A 12,511-nucleotide genomic window follows, 5' to 3' on the forward strand; every position below is an offset into this window, starting at 1 on the left:
GACCAGGAATTTGAGACCAGCCTGGGCAACACAGCCAGACCCTGTCTCCACAAAAAACAAAAATTAAATTAGCTGGGCATGGTGGCATTCACCAGAAGTCCCAGCTACACAGGAGGGTGAGGCAGTAGGATCCCTTGAGCCCAGGAGTTTGAGGCTGCAGTGAGTTATGAGCATGCCACCGCACTCCCGTCTAGGCAACAGTGTGAAACTCTGTCTCAAAAAATGTGTATTTACATATATATACATATAGGCACTATCTGACCCAGTAATCTCACTCCTCAGGATCTATCCTAGGGATTTCAAGAGAAAATACCCTTATGTCAAAAGACGTTCATTGTGGCATTATTTAAATAGCCAAAATGTCCAACAAAGGAGATTATTAAGTAAATCATGTGAAATCTATTCAGTGAAAGAGTATGCATCAGCATTCAACATGATCGTTCTGGAGCCTACACCATGAGATGGTGCCTATGATAGACTAAGTGATCAAAGACAGAATGGTATTTAGAATCTGATTAGACCAAGAGCCCAGGTGCACCAGGACTGAATGGCAGTACAGAAAATCAGAGTTACTTTGCTAGGGTAGTGAAATTATAGCTACCATTTTCTAATTTTTCCAGATTTCCTTTATGGACCCATTAATGTTTGTTAAAATTTTATTAAAATATACAAACATTTGCATTTCAATTCTTTCTTCAGTGTTAACATTGGGATTTCAACCTCTGGATCCTGGTGCCATCAGCGCAGGCACCATAGAGCTAACCACTGGTACTCTTTTGAGTCCTCTACTCTAATGACTGCCTGGCCCAGGATCTCAGGCAGACAATTCAATTAACTTGCATAGCAATGATCACTCAGACCCAGACCCCCATCTTACCTGATTGAACCAAGGCTATGTTCTCAGGAGGGATTAAATTAAAAGACACAGAATATTTAAGTTTAAGCATAATTGAAATTTAATAAGCTTACCAAATTCAGAGAGGATTTTTAAATGCTAATACCCAATGCTAAATAGAGTACAGTCAGAAAAAAGATCACCTAGAGAAACCTGGTATAATCTTTCTGTAGAACAATTTGAATTTATCTATACAACAGTCCTTAAAAAATTCATACTCTTTGGCCCAGTTATTATACCTCTATCAGGAATAATTGGTGAGGTGGGCATGGCGGCACGTGCCTATAATCCCAGCTACTCAGGAAACTGAGGTGGGAGGATCACTTGAGCCCAGGAGTTCAGGAACAGCCCAGGAAACAGAGTGAGACCCTATCTCAAAAAAAAACAACAAAGGAAGAATCAGCAGATAAATATTTATGTACAAGAATGTTTGCTGCAGAAGTCATAAGGCAAAAAAAAAAAAAAAAAAGGTAAAATAATCTAAATGCCGTTCAAAAAAGAACTAGTTAAATAAATTGTAATACATCCAAGTGATGAAATATTATGCTGGCACAAAAAAATTGTTTTTGAAGAACATTCATTACATGGCAACAAACCAGACAGAGAACATTAAACTTAAAAAAGCACGATACAAAACTGTATTTTCAATTTGATAACAACTCTGTGTGTGTGTGTGTGTGTGTGTGTGTGTGTGAGAGAGAGAGAGAGAGACAGAGAGAGTGAGAGAGAGAGAGAGAGAGAGAGAGAGAGAGAGAGAGAGAGAGAGAGAGAAAGAGAATAAAAGGACTGAAATACCAAATAGATCAAATGAAGCTGGTCATTTCTAGGTAGTGAGATAATAAGTGAAGTATTTTCTTTAGTCTTCTGTACTGAACATCACCCTACAACCAGACACAGCCACATAGCCCCACAAAGCACTGTCCACTGTGTGAGAAGGGCAGGGCGGTACTCACACGGATGGTGCAATCTCCTCTGCTCTTCTCTCGATGGGCTTCCTCCAGGTCCTTCTCCAGTCTCTCCCTCTCCTGCTGCAAGTCACTCAGCTCCTGGGTGATCTTCTTAATGCTTCTACGCAGTCTGTGGTTCTCTGCACTCTTGGTGAGGTTTTGTGAGCGCAGCTCAGCCAAAAGGGCTTCCTTTCCTGATAGAGCAGCCTCATAGTCTTCAGACCCCTAGAAGAGAAGGCAGGAAGGCAGAGAGGAAAGATGAGCTAATTTTCATACCTCATGAAACAAACCAAGAAACCTGGGCTCTTTTTCGCCTTAGGGGAAAAAAAGAAAAGAAAAAGATTAACAGAGACAACATTCAGAAACCAAAGCAACAAGGTAATATTTCTTATGATGTGGATGTTAAGGAAGAAAAGTCTACTGTTGTATGAAAGAAGTATTTTCTTAAAGGACCAGGAAAAAAAGCACAAATTTTCAGCCGGGCACCATGGTTCACCCCTGTAATCCCAGCACTTTGGGAGGCCGGGGCAGGTGGATCATGAGGTAAAGAGTTCAAGACCAGCCTGGCCAACATGGTGAAACCCCGTCTCTACTAAAAATACAAAAATTAGCCGAGCGTGATGGTGGGTGCCTGTAGTCCCAGCTACATGTGAAGGTTGAGGCAGAGAACTGCATGAACCCGGGAGGTAGAAGTTGTGGTGAGCCAAGATCATGCCACTGCATTCCAGTCTGGGTGACAGAGCGAGACTCCGTCTCAAAAAAGAAAGAAAGAAAAGCACAAATTTTCACAGTGACTGTCTTTAGTTGCGTGGGACTATAGTTAATTTTTTTTCTTCACAACTCTGTATTTTCAAATGTTTTAAGGTAAGTGAGCATGTTACTTTAATAATGGTTTAAAAAACAATTTAAGTCATTTTTAAATGGTAGAAAATGAAGACCTTCATTTGAAAATGTGAAAGTTGTCAGAATCAAAATGGAGTTATTTGTGTTTAAAAAAATAAAAAATCAAATAAAAATAAAAAAACAACCTTGACAAATAGATTCGGGTATATGAAAACAGATTACTCAGGCATAAATGCCTCAGAACAAAAACTACCACAAAAGACTCTGTAAAAACCACAACCTTGCACAAGGGCCACTGCAATCCTACACAAAAAAATATTTCTGCAAGGACATCTGCCCAGCAACTACCTATCCAACCTAGGACTGGTGTCATCCTTGTTATTGATCTTTGCAGCCAAGGATAAGTATCTCAATACAATCATGTAATTGTCGTTTTTCTTTAAAAATCTTTGTCTTCCTTAACCTCCCTGAACATGCACATAGCTATGGTACATGTATTCCCACTGCCATGTCCTATTCCTGAATAAGTGTCATTTTCTCTTCGAGAGATTCTCTCTGTTATTTAGGCTGACAAAAAGCAGAGATAAATCTAAGCACTTCCAATGTTCATCCACATCAGAGTGGCTCAAACCCAGATTCACTTGGAGAAAAAAAAAAAAGTGGTCAGCATGCTAGTTCAATGGCCAGCCTGAGAGACTGCAATTTCAGCAAAGTCCATGGTCAAAACAAGTCAAGAATATGTGGTATTTCATTAATACACAGTTGAAGAAAATACATATGATTATCAAACATATGCACATCTGTGAAATGGGAAGTAATGGCCTCTTTTTTTTTAATTATTATTTTTTCCTTCTTTTTTTTCTGAAAGCTGGTTTACCAGCATTCCACTAAATATAGCATATATACAGAAAGGTACACAAATCATCCGTGTACAGCTGAACAAATGTTCACAAACTGAATACACTCATATCAAGAAACACATCCTTGGCCAGGCACAGTGGCTCACTGCCTGTAATCCCAACATTTTGGGAGGAATAGTCTCTATTTTCTTCTTGTGAAGATTAAACATGATACACAGTCTGGGTGCTGTGGCTCACGCCTATAATCCTAGCACTTTGGGAGGCTGAAGCAGGTGGATCACCTGAAGTCAGGAGTTCGAGACCAGGCTGACTAATATGGTGAAACCCCCATCTCTACTAAAAATACAAAAATTATCCAGGCATGGTGGCATGCACCTGTAGTCCCAGCTACTCGGGAGCCTGAGACAGGAGAATTCCTTGAACCCAGAAGGCAGAGGTTGCAGTAAGCCAAGATTGCACCACTGCATTCCAGTCTGGGTGACAGAGCAAGATTCCGTCTAAAAAATATATATATATACACATAATATATATGATATATCAGATACATATGAGATCTATCATATATCACATATATGAGATATATCACGATACGTCTCATTTGAGGTGTATCATATGATATGTATCATGTGATATATCTCATATGAGATGTCTCATACATCTCTCACATATCATATATCTCATATGATATATATCTCATATAGCATGTGATACATAAATTGCCATTTCAGTGGGTACAACATAAATAAATCTAGCTCTACTTTTCCTTTACCTACTCCATTATCTTTCATTCCCAATCAAAAAATAATAGAGAGGTTCCACAAACCAAAAGTTATATATAATAACACTATTAACCAAGAATTTGAAAAACAGACCAAAGTACTCTGTTTTTGTCCAAATACGACCTAATTTAAGGGTGAGCTAACAACACTTACTGTGCCCAGGTACACTTTCTTATTTAAACCTTTAAACCTTGGGTGATTATCTAGATTTTACAATGCACAAACCGGCTGGAAGAGCTCAAATATCTTGCCCAAGGTTAGAGTTAGTGATATGGTTTGGCTGTGTCTCCACCCCAACCTCATCCTGAATTGTAGCTCCCATAATCCCCACGTCATGGGAGGGACCTGGTGGGAGGTAACTGAATCATGGGGGCAGGTTTTTCCCATGCTGTTCTCATGATAGTGAATAAGTCTCACAAGTTCTGACGGTTTTATAAAGGGCAGTTCCCCTGCACATGCTCTCTTGCCTGTGCCATGAAACGTGTCTTTGCTCCTCCTTCACCTTCCACCATGATTGTGAGGCCTCCTCAGCTATATAGAGGAGTCCATTAAACCTCTTTTTCTTTGTAAATTCCCAATCTCGGGTATGTCTTTATTAGCAGCATGAGAATGTACTAATACAGAGACTGTACTACTACTACTTGCTCTCTGCAAGAGCAGAGTCAAGGTTCAAATCCATGTCCCACTCCACATTCTTCCCAGTAAAAATGTTACCTCCATATAATGGACTATACTCAGTTGTTTAAAAAGATTGAGTAGCACAAAGCTAAACATGCACACACCCCCATACATAAACAAATGAATGCATGTCAACTGCTAAAAAGCTGAATAAGGTCAAAGGACTGCACTAATGTCAATGTCCTGATATTACATCACAATTATGCAAGATGTTACCTTTGGGAGAACTGGGTAGAGGGTACAAAGAACGTACATGTAAATCTACAATTATCTCAAAATAAAAATTAAAAAAGAAAAGACTTGGTAGGTCTATATATACTGCCATGGCAAGAATGTTAAATTTTAAAAAATGGTCATGGAACAAAATACATATTATGATCCTATTTAATTTTTTAAAGTGTATATGTATATATGTACAAATATGCATTAGAGTCGAGGCACAGAGTCAAGGCAAGAGGTGAGTTTACTGATGATTTCTATCAACCTCTCACTACTACTTTAAGTATTTTATAAATTTCCTACAATGTGCATTTTTACTTTAATAGCTGGGAGGATACCGTTTCCAATTTGAAAGTTTTTTTTTAAATGAGTGTGGAGGTAGCAGCAGCCAGCCCACACTATTACCTTCACAGTGATACCAGTGACTAGAATTCACACCTCTGTACTTCTGAACTTTGGCAATCACTTCAAGAGTTTAAATATCACCTGCTGTTGCTTCAGTGTCAGGCTTGATGCCAACCCTGTGAACGCTGGCTATTTAACTCATGCTGCAACTGGCTCAAATCACGATATCCCAAAAAGATCCGAATACATGGGGGAAAAATGCATTTATATGTATCTGTGCACCATTCAAACTACGTATGCCTCACAATGAGATAGCCAACACAGGTGTATTGTGTGCATTTACTCACACACAATCAGAGGAGTGGAAAGAACATAGGCTTTGAAGACAGACTTGAGTTCAAGTCCTGCAAAAACTCGCTGATTTGTAAATCTGCTACCTCCTTACATTGTAAGACCTCAAAACTCATTCTTAGAGTCTTTTGACTAAGACAGGGGTTATTAAGTTAAATGTATGTAATAAATCTGGGTAACATTTAAATTTATAAGATTCCTTTCTTTCCTTTAAGGCCCGTCATAACCAGTAAAATATCACAATGTTTATACCGCTCTCTCTGGCTATCAGCAGCCAACAGATTTTTTCCCAAGCAATGGGAAACATAATTTCCCTAAGAATTCAGCTTCTGAAACTTGTTATTTTCTAGGCAAGGAAAAAGAGAAACAGTCTAAAGTGTAATCTTAGCTCCATTTCATCAACCACTGTCAAAATGGTGAGCGAAGGCAAGTCTGAGATTCCAAAAGCGAAGATTTGTCTATGTTCCTAGCGTACCATGATTTAAGCCAAATTACTTCAATTATTCTTACTGTGAATCAAAGCTCTGCAAAAGATAAGGCATGGGATATGAATTTTGGGAATCAGTCTTAAATCAGATTTAACTTCTAATTTCTACGTTACAACAAAAAGCAACATCAGTGCAAGGGGTGGGAGGAGGAAGCTTTAGGCAGTATGGACTTACTTTGATGATGAAACTTTATTGATTTATTAAGTTATTAGTGATAGGTAGAAGCTGTGTAGGAAAACTAGAAACATGAGAAGAAACATGTTAAAATAATTTAAAACATGAAATTAAAAATAGGAAGAAACAGGGGCTGACCAGCAGGAGTCCTTGTAGTACAACATTGTGGGGACGGAGGGAGGAGAGAAAAGGCAGGTCAAAAACATCAAGGTCTGGAAAAGAGCAGCTGGGACCAAAGCAGCCAGGTAAGGGAGATATGGGATGACGGTAAAAGCACAGCCTTTGGAATCAGATTGGCTCTGGAGTCAAATCCTAGCTCTATTACTTACCAGTTTTGGGACCCTGAGCAAGTTACTAGAAACTAACTTGGATTTCCTCAGCAGTTAAAAAAAAAGAAAAGGATATTAATCATACTTACCTCATAGAGCTGCTGTGCAAATAAATGAGATAATCTATGGAGCGCACTTAGCAGGCCTTGGCACATAGTATGTGTTCAATAAATGTCTCTTGCTATTATTAGCAATTACTACACTAAAATCTTGGCTCTGCCACTTGCTAACTGTGTGACAGTGAATAAGCTGCACACCCTCCTGAGTCTCAAAACCTCACAAATATGGTTGGGCGCAGTGGTTAACTCCTGTAATTCCAGCACTTTGGAAGGCCAAGGCAGGCGGATCACTTGAGGTTAGGAGTTCGCTACCAGCCTGGCCAACATGGTGAAACCCAGGCTCGAGTAAAAATACAAAAATTAGCCAGGCATGGTGGTGGGCTGTAATGCCAGCTACTCACGATGCTGATGCAGGAAAACTGCCTGAACCCAGGAGGCAGAGGTTGCGGTGAGCAGAGATTGCATCACTGCACTCAAGCCTCAGCGACAGAGTGAGGCTCCGTTTTAAAAAAAAAAAAAAAAGTACAAACACAAGAGGGATGATGATTACCTTCCCCATAGGGTGGTGAAGATTAAATGAGATAATCCACATATCTTGCATTATTACTTAGCACAGAGCACACTTAGCACTCCTAACTGTGGAGGTATTTATCATTACCATATTGAGGAGGGGGCTGGAAAATCTCCCAAATCTGGTAGAGAATTTCCCTTTAATTAGACTGAGCGAATTCTATCACTAAAGACCACCCACAGTTTTCCTTATTAAAATCATCCAAGTTCTTTCAGCTGCAAAGTCCTCACCTCACCAGGGGTCAGGATCAAAGAGACAGCCACTTACGCCAAGTGAACACTTACCTGGAATTCCTGGGTCTGTGCTTTCTGCAGGGCCTCTCTGGCTTTAGCAAAGGCAGCACTGAGCTTTTCAATTTCAGAGTTAAGTTCTTCAACCTAGGGAAATAGAACGAATACCAGCCAAGTATCTAACTGGGCTCTCCTCTCTGCACAGCCCACACGCTTTTCCTGCTCAATTGTGTCGTGCTTATAATCAAGGGCTTTGTAATCAGAAAAGATCCGAGTGGGATTTCCAGTTTAGCCGTTTACTAGCTGGATAACTTCAGGCAAGGTACTCAACATCTTGGAGACTCCATTTCCTCAACTGTAAAATGAGGATATCACCACTCACCCAGCTATTGTGTTGTTAGGGTTAAATGAGGTAATGTGCATCGGTGCTAAAATAATGCCTTGGTCATACTGTTACTATTATTACTATCCGTATAAATGACCTGCCCAACAACCTAGCCTGGGTATTCCCCAAATTCCTCATCCTCCAGTGACTTTCTCCTACACCCCGGAGTTGGCCATGAACCACCGTGGCCACACCCTGGACTTTGCCAGCACCCAGAGCAGCTCCGACACCAGTGTCCTGACATACTTGAAGGCTTCTGGTCCCAGTTGGGCCTAGAACTCCCCAAAAGTGATACAATGTTGACTACTTTTGTGTGTGTGTGTTGTTTTTTTTTTTTTGAGACAGGGTCTTGCTCTGTCACCTAGGCTACAGTGCAGTGGCCAAGCACAGCTCACTGCAGCCTCAACTTCCCGTGCTCAAGCAAGCCTCCCACCTCAGCCTCCCAAGTAGCTGGGACCACATGTGAACACCACCAAATCCAGCTACTTTTTTGTAGTTTTATTAGAGACACAGTCTCACCTTATTGCCCAGGCTGGTCTCAAATTCCTGGCCTCAAGCGATCCTAAAAGGCATAAGCCACCATGCCCACCAGGACTACTATTACTAGGAGGCACATCTCTGCTGCACCTGACACTGGTGATCATTCAAACTGCCTAGCAACACCACCAGTTTCCTGGTCAGTTTCCTACTTCTGCAACCATTCCTTCTGTCTCCTTTGTGCGTTCCTCTCCCTATCCCTGAAATTCTGATGTCCTCTGCAGTCCCATCACCAATCTACTTCCTTCCCATTCTATACTCTCCTTAGGTAAGTAGGTCAACTCTCAGAATCTTAACTCACACCTGTACACAAGGGATTCCTAGATTGACCTCTTTAGGACTGAGCACTCTCCAAACTTTAGGCATGCACATTATGTGCCTCCTGGACATCTCACCTGGATGGTGTACGGGCTCCTCAAAGTCAGCACTTTCTAAACAGATTCATCACATCTACCACTGTCCCAGATCTTGCTATCAACCTCCATTATCTACACTTTGAGCTGAGTCAATGGCACCACCATACCTCTAGTCATGCAAGCCAGACACCTGAAGTCATCCTTCACTATGCTTCTCTGAAGTCCTACATCTAATCCTCAAATTTTCCCAACCTTATTTCTAATTACTTCAAATCTTATTTCTTAAATAAGCCCCTCCCCGTCCATTCCTACTTGCTGTGGCCACTGATCTAATTCTGCCTTTCTTGGCTCTCCCCGAGGCTACTGGTCTCCCAGCCTCTATTCTCTCCCTCCTGCAATTCACTCTCCAGATAGAGCCAGAGACCTCTCCAAAATGAAAATGTGCTTAAGAGTTTTCAGTGGCCTTCAGTGCCACTCAAGCAGCTCAATATGATTAGTTTCCCCAACCCCCACTGGTTGGCCACTTGAAAAAGCTTCACCTTCTTCTCCCGCCTCCTTTAAGTTTTACACTTTGTGCTCTGACAACTCCAAACTGTCTGTGGTGCATATGGTGTCTCTCCTAACTAAACGCCTTGACCAGTGTTCTCCCCCTGTCCGCCTTCCTTCCCAACTAACTCCTACTGATCCTTTAAGATGCAGCTCAGGCACCTCCTCCTCTAAGCACTGCTCCACACACCGGACATCCACACCTAATCTGGATCAGGCCCCCTTCCCTCTGCCTCCCCAGCTCCCTACACTTCCCTCAATCACAACCCTCATCACTCTTTCTTCCCCAATAGACTTGCAAGCAGAGCTGGGTTTTCTTCTCTGTGTCTGTTCCTTGCATAGTTACTAGGACACAACAGATTGCCATAGTAAGGACAAGAAAACAGCACAGAACCATCAGCTACCACCTTGGATCACAAAGGCAACATTCAGGTAGCTCTTTAACCAACTCAGTCATGGCTTTGCCTCCCAAAACTCCTTTATCTCACTCTTCTGTTATCCTTCAAAAGATTAGACCTGCATTGTCCAATGCGGCAGTCACTGGCCACATGTGGCTCTTGGCATGTGAAATGTGGTTAGATTGATTTGAGGGTGTGTTGTAAACATATCTAGACTTCAAACAGTTCTGAAAAAAAAGTGTTGACTATCTCATTACTTTTATTGATTACATGTTGAAATGATTATGTTTGGAGGGATAAATATATATAATTAAAATTAATTTCACTTGTTTCTTTTTACTTCTTTTAATGAGGCCACTATAAAGTTTTAAATCACATATGTAACTCATATTATATTTCTATTGAACAGCACTGGATTAGATACTCCAAAAGAATTCCCGGTTGACTAGAGGATTATTTCCCCACTTTCTATACTATCTCATCTCTCTTATAAACTTTTTATCTAAAGCTAAAAATTCAGGGTAGGACAGGCCAGTCATAGAAGCTAATAAAGAAAAATCTTACTTCAAATGTATCAGACATACCTTTTTTTCCTTTGATTTTAATGCCATGGTTAAACCCTGAATGGCTTTATCCCTCTTTAAACTATTTTTCTTCTCTGTAGCAATTTCTCTTTCCTTCTCTCTCAGGTCCTCCTCAAGTGCCTAAATTAGATTAGAAAAAGATTCACTAAGTTGATGTGTTCCAACCAAAATGCACTGTAAATATATCTTTAAGAGCACACTCAAATGCAGTTATTCTATCTTATTCCTGTCAACCTGTGATTAATGTTTCCAAGTGGAGCTGAACATAGTGGCATCAACTCCAAGTTACTGTGTTACCGCTCCCGGCAACAGGGCTGGGTGAAGCGAAGGGGATCAAATCAGTTAAGACGATGACAGCTATTCCTATGGGAAGGATTCCAATGCCTTCTGGAATTTGAATACAGTCACTCAGAGTCTTTGAAACCATACCAGGTTATTTGGCGGAAATAACAGATCATTAATTTCATTCCTTTTGATGGAGACTGAACTATACATTTATAGTCTGAGTTCATTTCTAAAGATAATCACCACCGCCTCCCTTCCGGGCTGTTGTGAGGATCAAATGGGATAATGGATGTGAAAGCACTTTCTAAGCTGGCAGGCACTCCACAAATGCCTCCTGCTGTGACAGAGGCACCATGGCACATGGGCAGGTCCAAATCTTCGCTCTACCTCTTCCTAGCTATGTGCTCTTAAGCAAGTGACCTCACCTCTCTGGGCCTCGGGTACCACATCTGTAAAATGGGAATGCCTACTTCACAGAGTTACTGCAAAGATTAAAAAACCCTTTCTAGAGTACCTTATGCTCGACTGTCATACAGTAGCATTCAACGAATGACAGCTACTGTGACACAGAATTATCTGTTGCACTCAATAAAACAAGAGGCAAGAATAGACTAAATCTTCAATACATTTTTTAAAACCATATCAACATACCTGGATCCTCTCTTCAAAGCTGTTTCTCTCCTTCTGATGCTCCATTTGTGCAGCCTAAGAAAAGGCATTAATTGGTGTCAAGAAGGCACTGCAATCCAACAGCTTCTCCGGAACAACTAGAATGAGCACGTCCTTGTCACTTACTCACTTTCCCCCACTACTGTGGAACTCATTAAAACAAGTGTCCCCTCCCTCTCTCCACCCCACTCAAAACCCCACCTGATTTGAATGAAGAAAAATGTGAAGACAACAAACTACCCTGGTTGATCACCAGCCCCACAGAGAGTAAACCACAGTGCTGCTGAACAAGATGAAGGCCTACTAGAGGGCTGTGCCGCGGAAGTGGGAAAGAGAGTTAAGAGGAGAGGCAGGAAACAACTGTGGATTACAGATGAAAATGAACTGGCAAGGCTACCGCATTCACTGCTGTGGTAGGAACACAGGCCCTGCTCCATGAAGAAACCAAGACTTTCTGTGAACAACCAGAACATCCCCAATGTGAATATACCACATGCAGCAGCTACTCTTGGTCCAACAAGAATGGAAGGCCTAGACTAAGACCTACCTGCACTTCCCTGGCCTGCCCAACCTCTTCAAAAGAGCTTGCTGGGGAGGCCGCCTAGGGCAGGGGCAGGAGTCCAGGGAGGCTTTGGGGTCAGCTACTAGTAACCCATCTCTTGGAACCTGGAAAAACGTAACAACTCCTCTGAGCCTGTTTCTAAACTTGACAAGGAGACCACGAGCTCTACCTCGCCAGGTGGCTGGGAGGATTGAACGAGGTGGTATACTGAACCCCTCCCATGCTGCCAAGCCCGATACAAGTTAGTCCCCTTCCCACCCTACCTCTCAAGTTGCAGACCAAAGTTGGCCTCACACCTACTTCTAACCAAAAGGCAAGATGGAAAACAACGCACCACAACTGTATCCTAAGAAAACCCAAAGGATGAAAATAAAGTCCCCAGGTAACAACAAATCAACACATGGTAAAACAGAGGCAAGCA

The 12,511-nt window shown here is 41.5% G+C and overlaps 1 protein-coding gene across 2 annotated transcripts in view; it reads right to left on the reverse strand.

Moving 5' to 3' along the window:
• The window catches only part of CDK5RAP2 (CDK5 regulatory subunit associated protein 2), a 186,044-nt gene that overhangs the window by 123,237 nt on the left and 50,296 nt on the right, over positions 1-12,511 (reverse strand). For both annotated transcript variants that reach the window (XM_007968240.3, XM_007968239.3), the window contains exons 9-12: positions 11,511-11,564; positions 10,575-10,694; positions 7,823-7,915; positions 1,849-2,067 (exon numbers count right to left, since the gene is read on the reverse strand). In XM_007968240.3, coding sequence (XP_007966431.3) covers positions 1,849-2,067; positions 7,823-7,915; positions 10,575-10,694; positions 11,511-11,564 — 486 coding nt within the window. The remainder of the gene's footprint in view (positions 1-1,848; positions 2,068-7,822; positions 7,916-10,574; positions 10,695-11,510; positions 11,565-12,511) is intronic.

This window comes from Chlorocebus sabaeus, chromosome 12, assembly GCF_047675955.1.
Source record: "Chlorocebus sabaeus isolate Y175 chromosome 12, mChlSab1.0.hap1, whole genome shotgun sequence".
NCBI classification, from domain to species: domain Eukaryota; kingdom Metazoa; phylum Chordata; class Mammalia; order Primates; family Cercopithecidae; genus Chlorocebus; species Chlorocebus sabaeus.